This window comes from Mobula hypostoma, chromosome 1, assembly GCF_963921235.1.
Source record: "Mobula hypostoma chromosome 1, sMobHyp1.1, whole genome shotgun sequence".
NCBI classification, from domain to species: domain Eukaryota; kingdom Metazoa; phylum Chordata; class Chondrichthyes; order Myliobatiformes; family Myliobatidae; genus Mobula; species Mobula hypostoma.
Genome location: NC_086097.1, coordinates 134,355,808 through 134,381,637, shown reverse-complemented (window position 1 = coordinate 134,381,637; position 25,830 = coordinate 134,355,808). Strand labels below are relative to the sequence as shown.

Here is a 25,830-nt window from a genome sequence, read left to right as displayed (position 1 = left end):
GTTGGTCCTAACATGTATCACGACTTCTGGTTGCTTTCCCTCTCATACCAGGATGTCGTGCACCCAGTCAGAGACATCCCGGACCCTGGCACCCAGGAGGCAACAAACCATGCAGGTATCCTTCTCACGTTTGGTTAGTCACTGCAAGCTCCAACAAACATTAATGCACTTTCGGACCAGATAATTTGTACTGCAGAATAGTATTGACTCAAGGGCACTGGCATGAACTCCTGTGCTCTTTCTTGAAGTAATGTACAATGTTTTTTGTCCACCTGGGTCTTAGTTTAACACTGTTGAGAAAAGTACCACTGACAGTGCAGCATTCTGTAAAAGCACTGGGAGTGTAAGCCTAAATTATGGTTCTTGGTTACAGTCCGATAAAAGGTATTTAGCTCCCTTGAAAGTTTTCATGTTTTGCAGCATTGAATCACAGTTTGACACTGATCAACAGAAAAAGCCTCTTTTGTGTCAAGGTGAAAATAAACAGATTTTCTCCTGAATCACAGTTCTCTTGCAGACTACATCAAGTTTTCCTCCAGGATTTCCCTGTAGTTTGCTGCATTCGTTTTGCCCTCTACCTTCACAAGCCTTCCAGGGCCTGCTGCAGCGAAGCATCCCCACAGCATGATGCAGCCACCACCATGCTTCACGGTTTGTGTTTACCACACAAACTCAAGGTTCTCTCTTTGCCACTCTCCCATAAAGCTGCGACTGGCGAAGTAACCAGGCAACTGTTGTATGTGCAGTCTCTCCTACTGAAGCTTGTAACTAGAGTTGTTATAGGTTTCTTGGTGGCCTCCCTCATTAGTCCCCTTCTTGCATGGTCACTCAGTTTTTGAGGATGGCCTGCTCTAGGCAAATTTACAGCTGTGCCATATTTGTTCCATTTCTTGATTATTGACTTACCTGTACTTCAAGGGATATTCAGCGGCTTTGAAATGTTCTTGTATCCATCTCCTGATTGTGCTTTTCAATAACTTTTTTGTGGGATTGCTTGGAGTGTTCTTTTTCTTCGTGATGTAGTTTTTGTCAGGATACCGACTCACCAGCAGTTGGACCTTCCAGATACAGGTGTATTTTTACTACAATCAATTGAAGCACCTTGACTGTGCACAGGTCTCCAAAAACAGATCTCCATTTAACTAATTATGTGACATCTAAAACTATTTGGCTGCCCCAATGATGATTTGGTGTGTCATATTAAAGGGGGGGGGGGTGAATACTTATGCAATCAATTATTTTGTGTTTTATATTTGTAATTAATTTAGATCACATTGTAGAGGACTGTTATCACTTTGACACAAAAGAGTCTTTTTCTGTTGATCAGTGTCAAAAAAGCCTAATTAAATCCATTGTGATTCAATATTTTAAAACAATAAAACATGAAAACTTACGGGGGGGGCGGGGTGAATACTTTTTATGGGCACTGTATATGGAATGGAATGTATCAACAACTCTCAGTGCTTTATACGTTAATACCATAAAATAATTTTATGTATTTCGTGCATTTTATGTCAATAATAAAATTAACTTTTATTCCTGCTGTAAAGGTGTAGAATAAGAATAAGCATTCAGACCAGAAAACACGGATGACCTCCGAATCATTTTTGATTTATTCTTGAATATTCTAATTTACAATGTTTAGTTCTTAGCATTACAGTATTTAAAGGGCATACAAAAAAGTTCATCCCCATTCCATAATGTGGTACTAATAATGTCAGTATGTTGTTTTTTCCCAAAAAAACAATTCAGTTGTGGTCACTAATATAGCATGTGTTTTCAGCTACTAGTGTGGAATGAATTACTTGCCTTACACTTGTTTAAATTGGGTTTAGGTTCTGGAATTAAGCATGCTATTCCAACAAATAGAGAAATGATGTGTTAACACTTGAAATAAATCCAAAAGATCAAAGGGTCAAGTACTTGTGACTTCAGGTGGAAAGGGCAAGTCTCGGGTGTATCTGATATAATGGGTTACTTGCTTTGATTGGACACTTTCCAGTTCTGCATCTGTGTAGAGGGTCAAGCATTAAGAGTTTTATTCAGGAAATGGGATCATAGGAAGAGACAAGATGCCATTTTTACATTCAGCATGAAGCAAAATCTCTTAGTAAAAGATAAGTAGATTCAACATTAACATTTCCCACTGATTCTTCTGATTTTACTTGGAGTTACGCCCAGGAGATTAATTCCTGGAGGCTCCAGGATGAGACCAGAAGACTGGAAATCTTACTCTATTAATTTACATGCAGTAACAATATTTCTGTGGAAAAGAAAATGTATTAACATGCAAATTGTTATTTTTATTTCCAATGTTTCATTTATCTTTAATGGCCTCTTTTTGCATACTTTTACTTAATAACAACATAAAGCTTAGTAATTGTTGTACCACTAGCTCATGACCACATGAGCTGGATTTTTATACAGTGTATATAATTGCCCTTCCGCCTTCAGCTTTGGATGTTTAATTTCATGTCATATGTATCTTTCCTCTGCATTGTTTGATAGACTGTTTTATAAATCCAAAGTGCTGGAGGACTGCATCTTCTGGAAAGAATTAACATTAAGGTAGCAAATAAGATTGTTCTGAGATTGATGATTCTTTTTCTTTTTTGGGGGAAAACCCTGCTTAGATCAAACTGTGCAGAGAATATTCGGAAGCACATCCTGCATACGGGCAAACATGAGGGTGTTCTGATGTACAATTGTCCAAAGTGCGAGTATGGAACCAACGTACCATTAGAATTTCGGAACCATCTCAAGGAGCTTCATCCTGATATTGAGAATCCAGATCTGGCATATCTCCACGCGGGTAAGATTGACCTTTCTCAAAGTACTAAAGCTTCAGCTTTTCAGTGTTCCTGATACAGACTGAGTTGGGTTTGTTGTTGGATGACAATTCATTTCACCTTTCCCCTTTAATAGCCTGGCCCAGACAAGTGCCCTTAACCTACCTCCTTCCCCGTATTTATAACAAATACACAAAATTGTATTCAAAGAAAATGGGGACTAAAGGTACATCTTATGTTTGAAGCTATATTTGCATATGGAATTTAATGATCAAAATTTGGACATTGTGAAGTGATCTTTCAGGACTGGAAATCCTATACTTTTCCTATGTATACAACATGATGGGATATCACTGATCTTTCTGTTGATGTTTTAGAACTGGACTTTAGGTAAGAACATAAATTCGCTCATTGTTTCCACCAGGCTATCTCTGCACCCCTACTGTGAATCCATAAAACCTACAGTTCATTTGTTGCTTTACATGGATTTGAAAGAGCAAATCAATCTAATATGTCTCCTTTTTTTTCTATTTGTGCAATATTACTATTGGAATAGGCATCTATAATGGACATTAATGAAGGGAGGTGTGATCCTACAGTGCTCTAGGATGTAATTGAAATCGGTCAGCAATAATTAGAACAATTGGAGAGGAAAGTCACACTCTACAATGACACTAGTCATTGCTGAGCTATGTGCAATATATTAACTTTTCACATTGAACTCCAGTTCCAAACTTTGGTTCTGTTGACTTCACCGTTTTTTTTTGTAAGGGTAAATAGCGTGTTTTTTTGGATGTTATTATATGAGTTTAATAACATTTCAAAATGACTGGAGCCACTTGCAGGCTGAGAATTTTTTTAAAAAGTACATTTTATAGAAGAGTTGAACACAAAATCATTTAAAAACAATGCTTTACATGAAGAAGACTAAGAAAGTCATCATTGTTATTAATGATTATGATATAGTTGGGATCACAGAGACATGGCTCCAGGGTGACCAGGGATGGGAGCTCAACGTTCAGGGATATTCAATATTCAGGAGGGATAGACATGAAGGAAGGGGAGGTGGGGTGGCGTTGCTGGTTAAAGGAGAGATTAACGCAATAGAAAGGAAGGACATAAGCCGGGAAGATGTGGAATCGATATGGGTAGAGCTGCGTAACACTAAGGGGCAGAAGACGCTGGTGGGAGTTGTGTACAGGCCACCTAACAGTAGTAGTGAGGTCGGAGATGGTATTAAACAGGAAATTAGAAATGTGTGTAATAAAGGAACAGCAGTTATAATGGGTGACTTCAATCTACATGTAGACTGGGTGAACCAAATTGGTAAAGGTGCTGAGGAAGAGGATTTCTTGGAATGTATGCGGGATGGTTTTTTGAACCAACATGTCGAGGAACCAACTAGAGAGCAGGCTATTCTGGACTGGGTTTTGAGCAAAGAGGAAGGGTTAATTAGTGATCTTGTCGTGAGAGGCCCCTTGGGTAAGAGTGACCATAATATGGTGGAATTCTTCATTAAGATGGAGAGTGACATAGTTAATTCAGAAACAAAGGTTCTGAACTTAAAGAGGGGTAACTTTGAAGGTATGAGACGTGAATTAGCTAAGATAGACTGGCAAATGACACTTAAAGGATTGACGGTGGATATGCAATGGCAAGCATTTAAAGGTTGCATGGATGAACTACAATTGTTCATCCCAGTTTGGCAAAAGAATAAATCAAGGAAGGTAGTGCACCCGTGACTGACAAGAGAAATTAGGGATAGTATCAATTCCAAAGAAGAAGCATACAAATTAGCCAGAGAAAGTGGCTCACCTGAGGACTGGGAGAAATTCAGAGTTCAGCAGAGGAGGACAAAGGGCTTAATTAGGAAGGGGAAAAAAGATTATGAGAGAAAACTGGCAGGGAACATAAAAACGGACTGTAAAAGCTTTTATAGATATGTAAAAAGGAAAAGACTGGTAAAGACAAATGTAGGTCCCCTGCAGACAGAAACAGGTGAATTGATTATGGGGAGCAAGGACATGGCAGACCAATTGAATAATTACTTTGGTTCTGTCTTCACTAAGGAGGACATAAATAATCTTCCAGAAATAGTAAGGGTCAGAGGGTCCAGTGAGATGGAGGAACTGAGCGAAATACATGTTAGTAGGGAAGTGGTGTTAGGTAAATTGAAGGGATTGAAGGCAGATAAATCCCCAGGGCCAGATGGTCTGCATCCTAGAGTGCTTCAGGAAGTAGCCCAAGAAATAGTGGATGCATTAGTGATAATTTTTCAAAACTCGTTAGATTCTGGACTAGTTCCTGAGGATTGGAGGGTGGCTAATGTAACCCCACTTTTTAAAAAAGGAGGGAGAGAGAAACCGGGGAATTATAGACCGGTTAGCCTAACGTCGGTGGTGGGGAAACTGCTGGAGTCAGTTATCAAGGATGTGATAACAGCACATTTGGAAAGCGGTGAAATGATCGGACAAAGTCAGCATGGATTTGTGAAAGGAAAATCATGTCTGACGAATCTCATAGAATTTTTTGAGGATGTAACTAGTAGAGTGGATAGGGGAGAACCAGTGGATGTGGTATATTTGGATTTTCAAAAGGCATTTGACAAGGTCCCACACAGGAGATTAGTGTGCAAACTTAAAGCACATGGTATTGGGGGTAAGGTATTGGTGTGGGTGGAGAATTGGTTAGCAGACAGGAAGCAAAGAGTGGGAACAAACGGAACCTTTTCAGAATGGCAGGCGGTGACTAGTGGGGTACCGCAAGGCTCAGTGCTGGGACCCCAGTTGTTTACAATATATATTAATGACTTGGATGAGGGAATTAAATGCAGCATCTCCAAGTTTGCGGATGACACGAAGCTGGGTGGCAGTGTTAGCAGTGAGGAGGATGCTAAGAGGATGCAGGTTGACTTGGATAGGTTGAGTGAGTGGGCAAATTCATGGCAGATGCAATTTAATGTGGATAAATGTGAAGTTATCCACTTTGGTGGCAAAAATAGGAAAACAGATTATTATCTGAATGGTGGCCGATTAGGAAAAGGGGAGGTGCAACGAGACCTGGGTGTCATTATACACCAGTCATTGAAAGTGGGCATGCAGGTACAGCAGGCGGTGAAAAAGGCGAATGGTATGCTGGCATTTATAGCGAGAGGATTCGAGTACAGGAGCAGGGAGGTACTACTGCAGTTGTACAAGGCCTTGGTGAGGCCACACCTGGAGTATTGTGTGCAGTTTTGGTCCCCTAATCTGAGGAAAGACATCTTTGCCATAGAGGGAGTACAAAGAAGGTTCACCAGATTGATTCCTGGGATGGCAGGTCTTTCATATGAAGAAAGACTGGATGAACTGGGCTTGTACTCGTTGGAATTTAGAAGATTGAGGGGGGATCTGATTGAAACGTATAAGATCCTAAAGGGATTGGACAGGCTAGATGCAGGAAGATTGTTCCCGATGTTGGGGAAGTCCAGAACGAGGGGCCACCATTTGAGGATAGAGGGGAAGCCTTTTAGGACCGAGATTAGGAAAAACTTCTTCACACAGAGAGTGGTGAATCTGTGGAATTCTCTGCCACAGGAAACAGTTGAGGCCAGTTCATTGGCTATATTTAAGAGGGCGTTAGGTATGGCCCTTGTGGCTACGGGGGTCAGGGGGTATGGAGGGAAGGCTGGGGCGGGGTTCTGAGTTGGATGATCAGCCATGATCATAATAAATGGCGGTGCAGGCTCGAAGGGCCGAATGGCCTACTCCTGCACCTACTTTCTATGTTTCTAAAAGAAAAGGTTTAATTTTCAAGCTGTAAGTAGTCATTTTTCTCTCCTTTTTAGTCTCTTTCTCTCTATTTCTTTTCTTTGTCACTTCTTTTTCTCTCTCACAACTTTCAGAAAAAAAATTGCACGCTATCACATCATTTAACAACTTTCTAGCTGAATTATCGCCCAATAAAGCTTATTTCCTACAGAATTCAGAACACACTCCTATAATATGAAGCACTTGTAAATCAACATGGAGGTCTCATTGCTTCGCTTGAGCAATCAGGACATCCTAATGTCTTGCATTGCTGATTAATTACAATATGGGTTTTTGAAAAGGATTTCCTAGACAATGAGGATCAACTGTGCAAACACTGACCTGGCCGTCAGGTATACTTTCAGTGGGGAGTAAAGAGCAATCATCTTTGTCTTGAACTCAGGGAGTTCCATAATGATTCGATAAAACTGTAGAAAAATGCAGAAGGCAATTATTCAGAGCCATGAAAAGAGCAGAGAACAGCATCTTTCAGTTATATAGACCTGCTCATTACCTATCACATTGATAGAAATATTGTCAATTTTAAAAAAATAGCACTAGGCCAGAAACAGTGATGCAGAGTGCTCTGTCCTAACCATAGTCCATGGCTTCAGTTGAAAGCTGAATTGAATTTGCAATTGGACATTTATAAAGTGTTAAAAATAATATATTAATTACAACAAATATCAGGACTGTTGTGTATTCCTGTATGTTTCTCTACTTTGCCCACCAGTTGTTAAAACAACAAATATTTTCTTTTAAGCCCAGAGCTTTATTACTTTCTAGCTGGGCTATCAGATGAGACTGGTTAGTTGTATCACAGTTGAAAACCTAGTCTTCCACACAACTGTTGGTTTGATTGACAGCTTGGACACACATCTGTCAAGAAAAACTACCCAGTTTATAGTATGTGTCTTAAATAAAATATGCACCTGAGAAAAAAAAGGTTTGAACTCTTAGGGATCAGAATGATGCACTTTCATTGCACTATCTGTCTATCTTCCTATCCTAAGTAAGAAATGCTACAACATTACTTAAACCCATTATATTTTAGAAATATACACATCATGCAGGTCAGCCTTCTACCAGTTAATTACCCTTGGTTTAGTACTACAGAATTTTGGTCTCTAAGTGTGAAATTTAAAATCAAAGGACATTTTTGTTTATGAAAAGGACATGGTAACTCCTTTACTTAACTTAAAATTTTAAAATAAATCTGAAATATGCTGCATTGATGTTCAAAGTATTCTAGCTGTATATGAATTTTACAACTGATATACTTAATCTCTGTTGTCATTTGGTAAATTAATGACTGAATTCATTACCAAGATACAAGAAAGCACCAAATCAATGAAAAGAATGATTTTTGCTTTGTTCCTTCTGAAGGGAGAAGTAAATATTTGATAGGTTGTAAATTTATGATTTTGATCAGATTGACAGCAGAGAAATACCCTGCTTGGCTCAAATCTTATATGCTCTAGTTCTACCGGCCGCCAGCTCTCATTATCCCAGCCCATCAGCGTACCCTTAAAGAACATATAGTCCCTTTGGTCTGTCAAGTCTAAGAATGCCAAGCATCCATTTACCCAAGATGTACTAACCCTTCCCCCCTATTTTTCTATCATCCATGTGCCTATCTCAGGGTTCTTTACTGCCCCTAATGTATCTGTCTCCACCACCACCCCTGACAGCATGTTCCACGCACTCACCACTCTCTGTATAAAATGCTTACCTCCGATTCTCCATGTATTTTTCACTAATCACCTTGAAATTATGCCTCCTTGTATTAACTATTTCAGCCCTGGGGAAAATGTCTCTGGCTATCCACTTGATCTATGCTACTTATAATCTTGTACACCTCTATCAAGTCATCTCTCATCCTCCTTCACTCCAGAGAGAAAAGTTCTAGCTCGCTCAACCTATCCTCATAAGATATGCTTTCTAATCCAGGTAAATCACCTCTGTACTCTTTCTAAAGCTTCTACATCCTTATGATGAAGGGGACCAGAACTGAATTCAAAATTCGAAGTGTGGTATAAGCAGGGTTTTATAGAGCTATGACATTGTCTCAAGGCTCTTGAATTCAACCCCCCAATCAATGAAAGCCAACACACCGTACGCCTGTTTATATTTCCGTCATTCACCTAAACACATTTCTGCAATTTACATCAACAACTCCCCATAGTAGTGAGTTCTACTTTTTAACCACTCCTTGGGAAAATCTTTAGGAAGGCAGAATTTGAGGGTCTTATATGCAGAAGATAACCATTAAGTATCATAGGGAATTCCAGAGATTTATCCAGGGTGTTCTCAGAATGTGAAGCTTGCTCCTAAAGGTCTGTGTGCACTCTATCTATTCACTCTATACTTTTAAAAATAATTCAGTTATGTCACTTTCTGCCTTTCACTTCCCCAGAATAAAGCTCACCAGGGAGTTCAGTCTGTATCATGTGGAACATAATCATTATAATACAGGCTATATATTATAGGCTATATAATTGGTTAAAAATAATTACCCTCCCTGCTTTCGAACATTACGGAAATAAACGGGGTCTTATCCTAAATCAGAGTGGTACAGCTTACGGCTCCAGTGACCAGGGTTCGTTCCAGACCACAAGTGCTAACCGTGTAGAGTTTGCACACCTTCCCTGTGACCACATGCATTCCTCTGTGTGTTCCAATCCTCTACCATGTCCCAAAGGTGTGTTTGTTGATAGGTTAATTAATCTCTGTAAATTGCTCCTCATGTGTAGGTGAGGGATAGAATCTGGGTGGAATTGATGGGAGTGTGGAGAGAGTATAATGGATTAGTGTAAATGGATGCTTGGTATTCTTAGACCTGATGGACCAGAGGGGGTGTTTCCATGCTGAATGACTATGCCAAGTCTGATGGTTATTATATAGAGTCCGGTGATGCAGGGGAATGGCAGATGTGATGGCATCATCACTTAATCAGTTCCACACATGCAGCTGGTCCTTACATGCATGGGAGCAGCAGCTGCCCTCCAATTACTGCCTCCATTTGCCATAACCAACACAGTTTTTGCCCATGTATAGATGTTGATGTTTTACATTGTTGCTGTGGTTTATGGTCTCTTAATGCATTATTACTTAAAAGCTGAAAAAACTGCATCTTTTCTTTTTGGCCATTATGGCCTCAGAACACCTTAAAGTACTATCGAGCCAATAAACTTTATTTTGAAGTGCAGGCTCTTTTGTAATGCAGGAAACTAATGCAGCCATGCATTAACTTACTTAAAAGACAGTAGCAGGCTCTATGTAGATTGTAACGTTTTCCCCTATGTGTGCACCCTTTTGTAGCATTTAATGTAATCCTGAAATATTAATGTGAAACAGGAGATTTGATTAATGCCACAGCACCAGGACAGGTTTTTTTTATCTTTCAGCCAGAATTCTTCTTGCGTGTCGTTCATTGTCTTTTTTTAAAAAGTAATTAATATTGAATCTTTGCTAATCTACATTGATTTTCTAATCTATCATTGATTCTTAGCTTAAAAAATGCAATGTATCACTGGCTTTTTATTGTAAAACTTGACAGTAGCTGATAAAGTATCAGTGTAGGAAGTGTCAGAAAAGGTTAATATTTATTGATCTTTGCTTGCATTAAAACCAGTGTCAGTTTTGCCATATGAGATGTATGACCAACATCTTTGGAGGATAATGTAGATTTTCTGCATGATGGTTATGCAAGCAGTCTAACTGTAACCTATTGCGGTATGGAGGTAGCGAAGTAAAAAGGAATGACAGATCCTTAATAATAAAATAACTTACAAAGTCCAGACCACCTGGGAGTTGATTTGAGCTTGCTGAGATGAAGCACAAGAGTACCACTTAAAAGCTGAATAACCCCTGGCATTGCAAACGAGAGTCACATTTAGCCTTTTCATCCACTTAACTAGGCACTATTGATCTGCAGAAGCAGCACAAGCAGGTGATAGCTGGAACTGTGAGCTACAGAGACTGTTTCTTTACAGAGGGAAAAGAAAGGATATAATTAGTAAACCAACCCAATTGGATGTTAAGGTTGAGGAGAACTGTGTTCTAAAATGAATATTGAGGGTTTCATTTCTCTTCTAAGGTGTGTAGTCTAGTTAAAGCCTGTCTGTAGCTTCAACTGTTGGTAAACGTGGGACAGTGATGAGAATACTACTGTTTTTGCATTTATCTCCATCACTGTACTGCTGTCAGAAGGGCAAGTCAATAACCAATGTCATGATTTGCATACAGTAACACACACACACACACACACACACACACACACACACACACACACACACACACACACCCACCCATATCTGAGCACAGATACTCAGAATTAAAATTTTTGTCTTCTCTGTCTGAGATTTACTAAGAATTGTCTGAGTACTATTGTTGATACCCTACTCACCTGCAAAGTAATACAATATACAAGGCAAAATATTATCAAGTTGTACTAAGCTGCGTGCTGCGGTCTCTGCTGTACTCTCTGTACATACTTGACTGTACGGCTAAGCGCAGCACCAATGCCATCTTCAAATTTGTCAGGTAGTGACGAATCAGTTTACCAGAGCAAGGTAGGTCATCTAGTTGAGTGATGCTGCAAAAGTAACATCTTGCCCAATGTCAGCAAAACTAAAGAGTTGATTGTTGACTTCAGGAAGGGAAAGGAGGGCAAACATGAGCCAGTCTATATTAGGAGATCAGTGTTGGAGAGAGTCAGCAGCTTTAAATTCTTGTCCATTAACATATTGGATATCCTATCCTGAGCCCAGCATGTGGATGCAATGGTAAGGAAAGCATGCCAGCATTTTTACTTTCTTAGAAGGTTAAGGATATTGAGATGTTATTGAACACTCTAACAAACTTCTACCGATGTACTCTTACATCATGGTCTGGTACAGCAATTCAAGTGTGCAGGAACCTAAGAAGCTACAGTGAGTAGTGGACTCTGCCTTAATATATCATGGGGCATATCATATCCTATCATTGTAGTATCTACAGAAAGTATTGATTCAAGAAGGAAACATCATCATCCAGGCTGCACTATCTTTTTTCAGTTATCATTGAGCAATTGGCACAGAAGCCTGAATTCCCACACAACCAGATTCAAGAATAGTTATTTTCCTTCGGCTATTCAATTCTTGAACCAAATTCATCACTACACTTTAGAACATAGAACATTACAGCATATTACAATCTTTTTAACCTACTCTAAGATCAATCTGGACTTTCCTTCCTACATAACCTTCCTTTTTTCTATCATCCACATGTCTATCTAAGTGTTTCTAAATGTCCCTAATGTATCCACCTCTCCACTACCACACTGGCAGGAAAATAGACAAGCCCTTCTAATTCCATAGCTGCTGAGGTGGGATTTGAACTCAGGTCTGCAAACCTCTAGGTCTCCAATCCAGCTTCTTAGCCCCTGCACCACCGTCATAGAGCAGAGTTTAGTAACACCATGACCACTTTCACTCCTCTGCACTGAAAAGGTTTTGTTTACTTTTGTTTTAATTGTGATTCATTTTTAAGTGTGCAATTAAAACAGTTTCTAATAAAAACGAGAGGGAAATGTGAACACGAGAAAATCTGCAGATGCTGGAAATTCAAGCAACACACACACAAAATGCTGGTAGAACACAGCAGGGCAGGCAGCATCAACAGGAAGTTGTACAGTCAACATTTTGGGCCGAGACCCTTATGTGAAACTAGTTCTGCCTTCAGAGAAATGGATGTAAGTTGTATATTGGACTTTTAAACTTAATAATGTTACAGGAGCTTGACTGTATATATGGCTGTTCATAGTAAGCAATCATACCCCAGGGATACTTGTATTTAGAATAGTCTCTGAAGGGATAAGTTTTTCACACAATGGGTGGTGAATATATGGAATGATTTGCCAAAGAAACTGGGAAGCATAGGTACAATAAGTTCATTTTTAAAGCGTTCAGACAATACATGGAGGAGAAAAGTTTATAGAGTCATAGATGTATTGCGCAGAAATAGGCCCTTTGGTCCATATATCCAAAGGTCCCATCTAATCTAATCCCATTTGCCTGTATTTGGGCCATACACCCCTAAATCCTTCCTATCCACATACAGTACCTATCGAAGACAGTGCTGTTAATATAGCTACCTCAACCACTTCCTTCAGCAGCTTATTCCATGTACTGATCGCTCTCTGAATGAAAATATTGCCCCTCAGGTTCTTAAATGTCTTTCCTCCCTCTCACCTTAAACATCTGCCCTCTACTTCTTGATTCCCCAACTCTGGGAAAAAGACTGTGCATATTCATCCTATACATGCCGCTCGTGATTTTATTAAAGCAGAGAGAGTGATATAGACCAAATGCAGGCAAATGAGACTAGCTGAGGAAGGCACTTTGGTCAGCATTGACAAATTAGGCCAAGAGGCCGTTTTCATGCTGTATTACTCTGACTTCATGAAATTTTATGAGATGAAAACTTCCTATTCAGTCCAACCAGTCCAGAAAGACTTTTACTCTTCAAAACGATCACAAAATAAATAAGGAAGATCTGCACTTTCCAACAAACTTAAGACTTCACTACCATTGCCATTTTGTACCCCAACCCTCTGTTTTGGTTTAAAAAAAAACTAATTTATACTGTAAACCTTATATTAAATATGAAATTTCAGAACTGTGTCCTGCAATACAAATTGCAAAGGCTTTTCTTACTGATAAATGTGGTTTATGGTACTTAGAGTAACCTCAAGTTTTTTTTAATTGTTTACAATGAAAAATTAACATCATTCCATCAGTTTAAATAATTTGCGATCTTGCTCTTTTTGATCATAAATCTCTTAACATTTTCTTCATATTGACAGTTCCTAGGATCTGTTCTGAATCACAATTAAGCTTCTGCTTCACCTTCCCATTGTGGATTTTCCAGGTTGGTTTAAAAATTGAGAATGGAAAGGTTTGAGGTTGTCACAGTTTGTTTTTAAGTGTAGGTGAGCAATGAACTTGAATGCAAATATCCATCAGGATTGGTAAATTAGTTTATTAATGTCACATATGCCAAATTTCAGTGAAAAGCTTTCTATGTCATCCATACAGATCATTTCATTACAACAGTACATTGAGGTAATACAAAGGAAAACAATAACAGAATGCAGAATAGAGTCTAGTAATTCTTAGAGTTATAGAATTTAGATTTTAAAAATACAAGTAATGAGTAGATCTGCAGTGATCAGCTTGCAACAAGTTGTCATGTTCCAGTGCTATCTTGCGGTGCAGCATCTCTGTTGACTTGTAGGAAACCATGGCCCATGACTGCCCAAAATAGAGACAAAACATGTGGAATAAACTTGGAGGATTTCGAGCCCACTGAGCAGGAGCATATAAAAACAGAGCACAAATGTTGGAAAGTTAATTACTGTCGCTTCACAGTATCTTTTCAAATTCTTACTGCTTCTTCGACCACCACACTAGGTAAAATGCTCCTCATCTGAGGATAAGTGATTTTTCAGGGCAAAGCCAGGAATAAAGTCTTGGATGTATCAACACATGTAATATGCTACCACAGAGTGGGTTATGCACAGGCATTGAATATCTTCAAAGCTGAAGTAGATGTTTTGGCCTCTTAAGTAATGAAGGTATGCGGACAGTAGAGGAACTCAAGGGAGCATTTTGTCTGCTCATGCTAACATTTCCGTAGAGTATGGAATACGTAGCGATCTTTAAAATAAACTGAAGTGTCGTGGTGATTAAAAGAGTTGATTGAACAAGCGGAGAGAAATTATTTCCTTTGTAAAAGAGGTTCCAGAACACAGTGCCTGTTATACTGAAGCATGCCTAACTTGATACTGGGATTTAATACACTTGCAGTCTTTAAATTAGTTAATCGGCTATTTAATCAGTATACAGAAACAGTTGCCTTTAATATCTAATTGATTTCCTGTATGTCATATATCCATGCAGGGAGATTTTCATAAGCTTGAACCAGCAAGTCGATTGCACACTTGTTACCTGTAATTCAATATAGAAGCGCTCTGTTTACAAAACCCAGATTTCCTGCCTTGTTAATACAATCAGCTCCAAAGATGAAGCCTCACAGATAAATAAGCAACAAGAGAACATTCAGTGCTGCCAGTAGCTCTTCATTGAAAACTTAACAGCCTTTGACTTTATTTATTGGTAACGAGAAGGCTCAAGCAAACAACAGTGACTGGGGAGGCATTCATTGCAAAGTGCCATGTTCAGTAAATATATTTAAGACAAGGTTGGATAGATTTTTACATAGTAGGGGAACGAAGGGTTATGGGGAGAGGCAGATAGGTGGAGATGATGACTCCATGGCTAGATCAGCCATGATCTTATTGAATGATGGAACAGGCTTGACGAGCCAGATGGCCTACTCCTGCTCCTATTTCTTATGTTCTTATGCCATTGCGGCAAAATCTGTGAAAACATCAAAGGCCTCAAGATACACCATAGCAGGTCCAACTGTGGAATGAAGGCAATTCAGGTGCAACACGTGGATTCAACATCTGGTGAGACAATGGAGAACCCCAGCCAGGAAGCACCCCACAGAACTGAAGATCTCTCCGCACCTGAGCTGCCCCAGTGCCAAAGAAGAGACCAAGAGCCTCTTCTGACACCCTATTCCATTCTTCAAGGAAAGAGAGGATTGGACAATGTATCTTGGCGGCAGTTTGATGATGACCTGGATTGGATCTTCGAAGCTACCCTGGCAGGACCTGTCTACAGATAAATCAACTCCCTCACAGCCGTTGTGTTCAACTTTGCTAGAGCGATTCGGCCCAATGGAGAAGAAAGGGAATCTTAAACCATCATAGCAACCAAATAGGAAAGAAAGGGAGATTCACCAGCTGAGAAGCAAGGTAAGACCCTGAACAAACAATTCAAAAGCAGTTCGCCTGATGAAAAAGCAGGTATTGAAGATCTGACCAGCAAATTGTGGGACAGCTGTGCGAAGAAGGGAGAAAGAGAGGAGAATGCAGTTTGTTAAAAACCGATTCAGGTTCACCAAGGCTCTTCTCAGCCAGCAAAAGTCTGACACCCTAACCAGCTCAAAGCAGGAGGTGGAAGAATTTCTGTGGGAATCAGACAGTGATCCCCATCGGAATCAGGGACTAGAATTCAATTCCAACAGTCCTCCAAATCCCAGAAACTGAGTTGAACGTGGCAGAAGGTCTAGGATATCTTCAAGAGAGCAAAGTTATCCGCACCCCAGGACCAAAAGGTATGTGAGAAATGCTCAAAACTCCTCCGGAGGTTGTGGAAGATAATGAGGAAGATTTGGACTAAAGGCTCTAGGTATCCCACCAAGCTGGAAAATAGCTGAAGGATGCTTTGTTCTCAAGGAAGAAGATTCCTCTACAATCACCCAGTTTAGGACAATCTCCCTCCCTAGCATGGTGTGCAAGATATTCTTCTCGGTGTTTGCGAGAAGGCACTTAATGGAGTACCACTATATCAACACATCCATCCAGAAAGGTGACATTCCGAGTTTTTCTGGGTGCCTTGAACACACCTCAGTAATCAGCCAATTGATCCGCAAGGCCAAGCAGAAGAAAGATGAACTAGTAATTGTCTGGTTAGACCTAGCCAGTGCCTGCAGATCAATTCCACATGTCCTCATCCACTACTATATCCTACCAGTAACACGAGACATGATCACCAGCTACCTAAGAGGATTCAAGCTACACATCACTTCAGCCCACTTTACAACCAGGTGGCAAGACCTCCAGAAAAGGATTCCAGCCGGCGGCACCATCTCCCTCATCTTGTTTGTCATGGGTATGAACCTTCTCATATCAGCAGCAGCAGACGTAACATGAGGCCCAGTGTTGAAGCCCAGCATTAGACAGCCTGCAATAGTCGGTGGTGGGGGTTGTGGATGACATCACAGTAACCACTGTAACCTATGTCCAAGCAAGATAGGTATTGGAAACCCTGGACAACGTAGCTATATGGGCTAGGATGACCTTCAAGGCTAGGAAGTCCAGATGCATGGTGATGTAAAAGGGCAAGTTTAGTAGCAAGTTCAGTCTTCAAGTACAGGGAGAAGTCATTCCATTCATAGAGGACAACCCAGTAGTGTCTTAGAAAGTGGTTTAATGCAGCAACGACAGACAGCACCAACATCTCTGACACTAAAGCAGACCAAAGAATGGCTGAAGAAGACCGACGAAACTGGACTTCCTGATAAATTTAAGACATGGCTGTACCAACATGGTCAACCAAGTCTGCAATCACAAACAAGAGAAAATCTGCAGATGCTAGAAAGCTAAGCAATGCACACAATATGCTGGAGGACCATCCATTTTAATTCCACTTCCCATTCCCATTCCGATATGTCTATCCATGGCCTCCTCTACTTTTGCAATGAGGCCACACTCAGGCTGAAGGAACAACACCTTATATTTGTCTGGGTAGCCTCCAACCTGATGGCATAAACACTGATTTCTCGAACTTCCGGTAATGCCCCCCCCCCCAATTCCCCCACCCCTTTTATCTCCTTGCCTGCCCATCACCTCCCTCTGGGAGCTCTTCCTCCCCTTTCTTTCTTCCATGGCCTCCTGTCCTCTCCTATTAGATTTCCCCTTCTCCAGCCCTGATCCTCTTTCTTCAATCAACTTCCCAGCTCATTACTTCACCTCTCCCTCTCCCCCTTCTGGTTTTACCTATCACCTTGTGTTTCTCCCTCCCCTCCCCACACCTGTCTCAGCCTGAAATGTCGACTGTACTCCCATAGATACTGCCTGGCCTGTGGAGTTCCTCCAGCATTTTGTGTGTTTTACTACCAAGGCTGCTCTGGCTTTTCACGGTGTATGAGTTCTGTATGACCACTGTAGAAGGCATTGAGGAAAGTTAACAAGCACCTGTGGGGGTGGCTGGGGATCCCCCCAAGTTTTTCTTCAGTGAGCCTCTACATAAGATCAGACCAGCTACAGCTCCCATTGTTATCAGTAGTGGAGGAGTTCAAGGTGGCAAAGTGTAGAGTTGTCTTAACACTGGGGCTCCAATGACAAGCCAATAAACCAAGCAGGAATCACAACAAGATCAGATGAAAGTGGGCCGCCAGCTCGGCCATTGATCAGGCAGTGAGCTCCCTGCAACTGAGAGACATCATTGACAACTCACGCCTGGGACGACAAGGCCTTAGTTCAGCACACTTTCAACGATGGGGGAGTGCAAGTGCAAGTGGTAGGCGTGACATGGTCCAGGCAGAGGTATGGAACCGTGAGAATGAAAGGTGGGTATTGAAGGCAATGGAGTTGGGGTCACAGGGTGGCTAGACAAAATGGGATCTTCCCAAGCGTAAGATCACTTGGGCAGAGCTTTGGAGATTGGAGCCCTTCTGGATTTCTCTCCTCCTGTGGTCCATGTATGACACTCTCCGTACACCATCACAGCTGCACACATGGGGGCTAAGAGAAGACCCTAACTGTAAGCTTTTTGGTCATTGGGGTTTGCTGGCACACACACTGTCAGAATGTAAAACAGCTTTAACACAAGGATGGTATAGGTGGTGCCACGACAAGGTCCAGCTATCCCTTGCTGACACACTGAAGTGGGAGAGGAGTGAAAATGAACTAACTGGCAGACAGGATAGTCATTTTCATCAAGCAGAGGGCCACACCAGTCATATCAAAGAGGCCTGAATCCAACCTGCAGCAAACTGAGAAATCATGGGAGATGAGGGTCGATGTGGGAAGCACACTTTGACTAGACATTGTACTGTGGACCACCAAAAGCAAGAAAATCATCCTGGTGAAGCTCACAGTACCATGGGATGAAGGATGCAAGGAGGCTCAGGAGAGGTAGGCCCTGAATTACCAGTCCTTAGTCCTGGGGTGCAAGGACAAAGGATTGCAGACGTGGTTTTTCCCTGTGGAGATCAGCCTTACAGTGTTCCCAGCAAGTTTGGCATGGAGGTTGCTGTCTGCGCTGGGTCTTAATGATAAGAGCAAGAACCAAGCAGCTCAAAGGATTGTGGAGGAAGCAGAAAGAGCCTTTTGCTGGATATGGAGCAGGCGAGAGGAGTTGAGCTGGGAGTCAGGAGTAGATGGGCAGTGACTTGGCCACCACTGTTGACCCACCAACTAGACAGTGTAGTGGTAAAGGGTCAAAACACTCTACGAAGGTTGGGCACCACCTGACAATCTGATCTTGGCCAAGGCTATGGTCACTTCATCAGGTAACTGTAGAGAGCATCCCAGGGCATGATGCAAGTTACCTGTAATTCAATATAGAAGCACTCTGTTTGCAAAACTCAGATTTCCTGCCTTGTTAATACAATCAGCTCCAAAGATGGAGCCTCACAGTTAAATAAGCAACAAGAGAACATTTGCGCTACCAGTAACTCTTCACTGATAGCTTAACAGCCTTTGACTTTATTTGTTGATATTTACCCGCTCAGATTCTGACATTCTCTCTATCATGTTTTGACAGTAGCTTCCTCTCTATATTTTGCTGTGAATCGGAGCAACATGCACAAAGTGCTGGAGGGACTCAGCAGGTCAGGTAGCATCTATGGAAATGAATAAATAGCCATTGATGCTGCCTAACCTGCTGAGTTCCTCCAACATTTTTTGTGTGTTGCTCTGGATTTCCAGCATCTGCAGGATCTCTTGTGTTTACGTTTTGCTATGATTCACTGAGTTGCTGTGGGTTTGCAGTGATATTTACTGTTGTCATCAAGTCAACTGTTCATATCTGTCCCCTGTCAAAGTTCCGAGCAAAAAGTAGCTTTGGAACATCTTGAGCTGCCTAACAGGGAGATACTGCATTGACTTTGAAAGATAGTTACATATTTGCCATGCTGTCAGTTCACGTCCCAGACAAGAGACTTGAGCATAAAGATCGAAGTTGATGCTCTGATGCAGTTCTGAGGGAATGTTGCATACCTGGAGGTGTTGTCTTTTGAATGAATTGTTACACTGGCCCTACTTACTCTCTTGAGTGGATGGGATAAAATCTTAAAGCATTATTTTGAATAAAGATGAGTTATCTCCAGTGCTATAGCTGAAATATAGTATTCTGTTAATATTGTTAAAAATGTATTTGGTTGTTTTCATTTTGCTGTGTTTGTTGGAGCTTGCTGTGTTATAGTGTTATCTGCATTATGGTAGTGGTAAGATTTCATAGATATTATAGTGGATCTAAAGTATTTTTGATGTCTAAATATGTTTAAAAACCTCTGCAGACACTTAAGTCTACCTTTGTTTCTTTTACAATCCAGCAACATTACAGTTTGGAAATAGCCCATTTGGTCCTCCTGATCCTTGCTTGTGTTTTCACTTCCCACCATTTTCATCTAACTCCTTTAGTGTGACCTTCGGTCATTGGCATATTTATCTGACCTCCTATTAAATACATTTCCCTTCTGATTTCCTTGTTGATTTTCCTGTATTCTGTTCTTCCCTCTGCTGTGTTTTTATCTTTCTTTAATTTCCTTCTTGTATCACACATATCCAGTATCTTGTTAGTGACCCATGGTTTAGACCTGCGGTGGCTTTTCCCCAGAATCTTGCTTGCTGTTTCCGTCATCACTGTGTTAAAGTTATTTATGGTGGTCTCCAGGTCTTCATCAAAGAGGAGTATTGGTGCAAACTTCCCCCCATTTGCTACCTGAAATTCTTCAGAGGTGGCGGGGTCTTTCAGTTTTTCAAGGTCGAATCTCAGCCGGCTGTTTTTTGGCTTGTTGATTCTCCTCAAGCACACTGTGAATTACCGTGCCATCAGTTTGATCAGCCATGTAAGCAAGGTAATGCTCAGAATCATCTTGAACAGACTAAGACCTCAGGCAGAAGACATTATTGTCGAGGAACAAGCAGGCTTCTGTAAGGGCAAAAGCACCACTGAGCAGATCTTCAACCTCTGCACCCTCTGTGAGAAACACCTCCAGCACCAGAGAGAGTTCTACCATGTCTTCATAGACTTCAAGAAGGCGTTTGACAGAGTCTGGCATGATGCCTTATGGGCCACCATGAGGAAATTCAACATGGGGCATAAGCTGATTCATACAATCCACCGGCTTTACGCCAAAGCAACCAGTGCAGTGCTCGCTCAGGGCACTATCGGGGAGTGGTTCCATACTTCTGTAGGAGTCTGTCAGGGCTGCCTCCTCTCCCCCACTTTCTTCAATGTCTTCCTGGAACGAATCATGAGTGTTTACTTGAAGATCATGTGGGCACAGTCAGCATCGGAGGGAGGAACATCACAAACCTAAGATTTGCTGACGACATTGATGGACTTGCAGGACAAGAGGACGAACTGGCCCACCTGGTCAGCCATCTTGACAGAGCCTCCACAAAGTTTGGAATGGAAATAAGTGCTGAGAAAACCAAGCTCATGGCAAATGTCAATGGCGCCATCACAACAGACATCTCAGTCCGTAGTCAGAAACTTGAGACGGTGCAGCAGTTCAAATACCTGGGGGCAATCATCAGTGATGAAGGATCAAGACCATAGGTCCTGGCAAGAACCACACAGACAATGACTGCACTATCCAAACTCAAGACAATGTGGAGGGACAGCAACATTACCATAAAGTACAAGATCAGACTCCTGCATGCATTGGTATTCTCCATCTTCCTGTACACATGTGAGACATGGACCCTCACAGCAGAGCTACAGAGGAAGATACAGGCATTGGAAATGAGATGCTATCACAACATTTTGGGCATCTCCTACTTGGACCACATCACAAACGAGCAGGTCCACAAGGCCATCCAGCACCACGTTGGCCCCCATGAAGACCTTCTTACAATGGTGAAGAAAAGAAAGCTGAGATGGTACGGCCACGTAACAAGATCCAGTGGCCTTGCAAAGACCATTCTACAAGGAACTGTGGAGGGGGAAAGAAGGAGAGGTAGACAGAGGAAAAGATGGATGGACAACATTAAAGAATGGACAGGGAAAACATTTGCAATGACCCAGTCTCTGGCACACAACTGTGACAGATGGAACAGACTGGTGCAAAGCTTGTCATGACGGTGCCCCAAGGACTCCAGCAGGAGTTAAGGGCACAAGGAAGGAAGGAAGGATTAAATATATCTATGAAGCAGGAAGATATTTGTAGTTTAAAATCTTCACCAAGAGAGTGGAAGTCTAGTTGCTGTTAATAAACATGTAAGCTGCTGCCACATAGGGTTAATATTCTAGTGAGTGTGTCACAATGTCTCTGTGGTGAGATCAATGAGCGTTTTCATTGGAAACTAATGGCACTTTGCTCTGCAGCTTTGAGTTGCTCAGTGTGTGCATATAAAAGACTGGCATTTAGAGCATGTTTTCTAGAGGAGATTGAAAGCAAAGCAGATGCTGGCATCTGGAGCCAAAAAAGCAAACTGCTGGAGGAACTTAGCAAGTTAGGCAGTATCTGTAGAGAGAAATGGACAACTACTCAAGGATCTCAACCTAAAATATCATTTGTACAGATGTTGCCTGACCAGTTGAATTCCTCAAGCAGTCTGGGTTTTTTTTGTCACTGCTTTTAAAGAGTTAATGGGCTACAATAGCCAGTTTATAAATTACTATTTCAGTGGTAGTTCTCTCTGCTCTGTGACGAAAGGTTGTGCGTTCAAACTCCACTCCAGGGACTCAAGTAACAAATTTGGGCAGATATTCCGGAAGGAGTACTATCTCTTCCTGATTGTGGATGCTTGTGTGTGAGGCCACAGGACTACAGGGAAGTGATTGTTGGGTATTCATCTTATGTTTTCTGATTTCTTAAGTGTTTCAAATCAGGGAAATTTAGTGTAAGTTCTGCACGTTTAAAATGGTGAGGTCTAATACAAATTAATTAAGCTAATAGATACAACTAATTAATGAGAACAGATGGCTGGGCATGCAACATGGGGATGAGTGAACCCCTTTGTGGTTAACAGTGACCACATATGCAGCAAATGGTGATTGCTCAAGAAACTACTGGCTCATCAATAAGCTGAAGTCCTAGCTCCAAACTCTGACAGATCAGGGAAGAGAATCACCTGGACATGAGATTCCAGGAGATTGTCACACCTCAGAGACCCTCTGTAAATTGGCAAATGGTCAAAGTCAGGACAGCGAGCTTGCAGAAGAGAGAAGTAGAAGGATCCTGAGGATGGTTGTGGAAGGGCCCCAGTTTTACCCTTGTCCAACAGGTATAAGGTTTTAAATTAATTATCTGTAAACTGCTGAATAGTTAGGGGCAGGATAGTGTGACTGCAGAAGAAAGACGTTTAACAATCATGAGGGTAGTTCAGCAGGAGCTTCAGCTCCTCCCCTTGTCCAACAGGTATAAGGATCCTACTTCCTGTGTGGATGAGAGTGAAGACTGTGAGGAGGATGTGCAAACTGTCCACAACACCATAGTACAGGGAGACATTCAAGTGACAGTGGTGGTGGGGGGGGGGGGGGGGAGGAAAAAAAGAGAAATGTGATTTTTCAAGGAGACCGCATAGTTCGAGGGACAACAGATGGTGTTTTCTCTCACAAAGGTGGATAGCCAAAGGCTGCATTGCCTGTCTGGTATGATGGTCAAGGATTTATCTTCTGGCCAAGAGAAAGACGTGAAGTGGGGGTGTGATGGTGGAGGATCCAATGCTCATTCTCCATATAGACACAGTTGACATAGATAGGACTAGAAAAGAGATTCCGATGAGGGAATATAAAGTGGTCTAGGCAAAACTACAAGAGTGATTATCTCCAGATTAATACCTAGGTCTTGTGCAAATTAGCTAATTAGAAAAGTAAATGTGTGGCTCAAAGTGAAACGTGGTAGAAATGGGATCCAATTTATGGGACATTGGCATCAATACAAGGGACGGAGAGAGCTATTCCATTGGGAAGGGGTTCACCTGAACTGTGCTGGGGCTAGCATTCCGGCTAATCTGAAAATTATTGTTATAGACAACTGACTAGGAGGAAGGAAGTCTTCGTGAACGGGCTGTTTAATAACTCAGGAGGAAATGAGAGAGTGGTGGCAGAGAGTAGTGATGGGGATATTGTCAAAGTGTGACTAAATGGGGCAGGAAATGTAAACAAAAATCTACAGCACTGAAATAATTGGGAGTTAGCAAGAGCTATATAAAAATCAAATCTGAATGGTCTTTATTAAAATGCATGTAGTATTACAATAAGGTAGATGAGTTGGCAGCACAGATGGTAAAATAAGAGTGTGATTAATAGAGGTACAGAGACCCAGTGACAAGGTAACTAGGACTAGGTGTTCAATAATTTAGGTTATCCAATGTTCCAAAAGAACAGGTGAAAAGTGAAAAGAGGCAGGTTAGTGTTGTTAATCAAGGGAAGTATCAGAATGGAGTTGAGTCATGATATAGAGGCAATGAATAGTAATGAAGAATGGTTTTAGGGTTGGAGTCATGAATAGCAGGAAAAGGAAGACAAAGAGGTGAGCCATGTATAAGCCGACAAACCATGATATCTCAACAGGATGACATATATGAGGGACTACCTAGAACATGAATTACAATTGTCATGGAAGATTTTAATCTTCATATGGATTGGACAAACCAAACTGGCAAAGGTATTGTAGAAGAAGAGTTTGTGGGATGTATCAAGCAATGCTTCTTAAAACAGTAAGTTATGGAACTTAGCTGAGAACATATATTGTGGATTTGGTCATGAATAACAAGGAAGGATTAATAAGAGACCTTGTGGTTCGAGATCCCAGGGGAAGTAGTGACCACAATCAGATAGAATTCTGGGTGCACTTTGAGGTTGAACACCACAGGACCAAAATCACTGACTACAACTTAAGTTACAGCAATTATAATGGTATAAGTTGTCTGAGGTGGAATGGGAAAATAAATTATGAGACAGGTTAATAGATTAACAGTGGTTGATATTCAAATAGCTGATCCATCACACTAGGCAGGAATTTATTCCAAATAGTAAGAGGAATTCCATGGGAAAGAAACACAACCTGTGGTTAACAAAGGACGTTGACGTTTACATTGAAAAACTGCGCAGACAAAGTGGCAAGGACTGGTGGTAGGCCAGAGGAGTGGGAACCTTTTAGGATCTAGCAATGAAAGACTAAACAGCTCTTAAGAAGAGAATATTAATTTTGAGAGGAAATTTAAATCTAATAAAAACAAGCTGTAAGAGTTTCTATGGATATAAATAATAAGAAGGAGGGAAAGTTGGTGTGGGACTCCTAGCGAATGAGACTGATGAATTAATAGCAGAAGACAAAAATAAATTACTGATATATTAAACTATTTTTTGCATCGGTTTTTACTATGAAAGTCACTGGAAATATAACAAATGGGCTAATTTCAAATAACAGGGATGAACCTGCAAAAGTCTCAATCACAAGGGTTCAAAGGTAGATGAATCACCGGGATACGATGGCCTCCATCCAGGGGTTTTAAAGAATATGGTTGCAGAGATAGTGGATTCATTGTTTTGTTTTCAAAACTCACTGAAATCCAGAAAAATACATGAAGATTTGTGCAAGAAAATTGGATCATGACTCCTGTGTCCAAAAAGGAAGACAGAAGTTGGATAAATATAGGCCAGTAAGCTTATCATCTGTTGTTGGCAAGGCACTCAAGTCAATAATGGAACAGGAGGTAATTAATCATTTAAGAAAGCTACATACAATCAGAGTCATCATGGTTTTTTGAAAGGTAAATCATGTTTCACAAATTTTCTCAATTTGACAGGGAAAATTGACGGGTCTTGGAGGAAGTGTGTTAGCATGGATTGAAAACTCATTAACACATAGAAAGCAGAGATTTGGAACAAAAGATCCTTTACAGACAGGAGGAATGTAACGTGGACTCCTACTTACATTTACATAAGGATATGATGCTGAGGCTTAATAAGGCATTGTTAAGACCGTATTTGGCATGTTGCGACAAATTTAGTGCCCCATATCTAAGAAAAGGTGTGCTAGTATGGGAGAGGGTTTGGAGAAGGCTCACAAGAATGACTGCAGGATTGTAAAGGTTAATGGATAATGAGTGTTTGATGGCTCTGGACTGTATTCATGGGAGTTCAGAAGAATGCAGGGGAGGGTTGGTATTTCAATGAAAATCACTGAATATTGGAAGGCTCTGATGCAGTGTATTGGACAGGATTTTTCCAGTAGTGGGAGAGTCTAGAGCCATAGGGTACAGCCTCAGAGTAGTAGGATGTCCCTTTAGAACCGAGATGAGGAGGAATTTCTTTAGCAAGTGGGTGATGAATCTGGAATTCATTGCCACAGACAGCTGTTGGGGCCAAGTCATAAGTTATATTAAAAGTGGAAGT

The 25,830-nt window shown here is 41.1% G+C and overlaps 1 protein-coding gene across 3 annotated transcripts in view; it reads left to right on the top strand.

Moving 5' to 3' along the window:
* The window catches only part of znf407 (zinc finger protein 407), a 509,138-nt gene that overhangs the window by 392,816 nt on the left and 90,492 nt on the right, over positions 1 to 25,830 (top strand). For all 3 annotated transcript variants that reach the window (XM_063056048.1, XM_063056031.1, XM_063056041.1), the window contains exon 8: positions 2,634 to 2,812. In XM_063056048.1, coding sequence (XP_062912118.1) covers positions 2,634 to 2,812 — 179 coding nt within the window. The remainder of the gene's footprint in view (positions 1 to 2,633; positions 2,813 to 25,830) is intronic.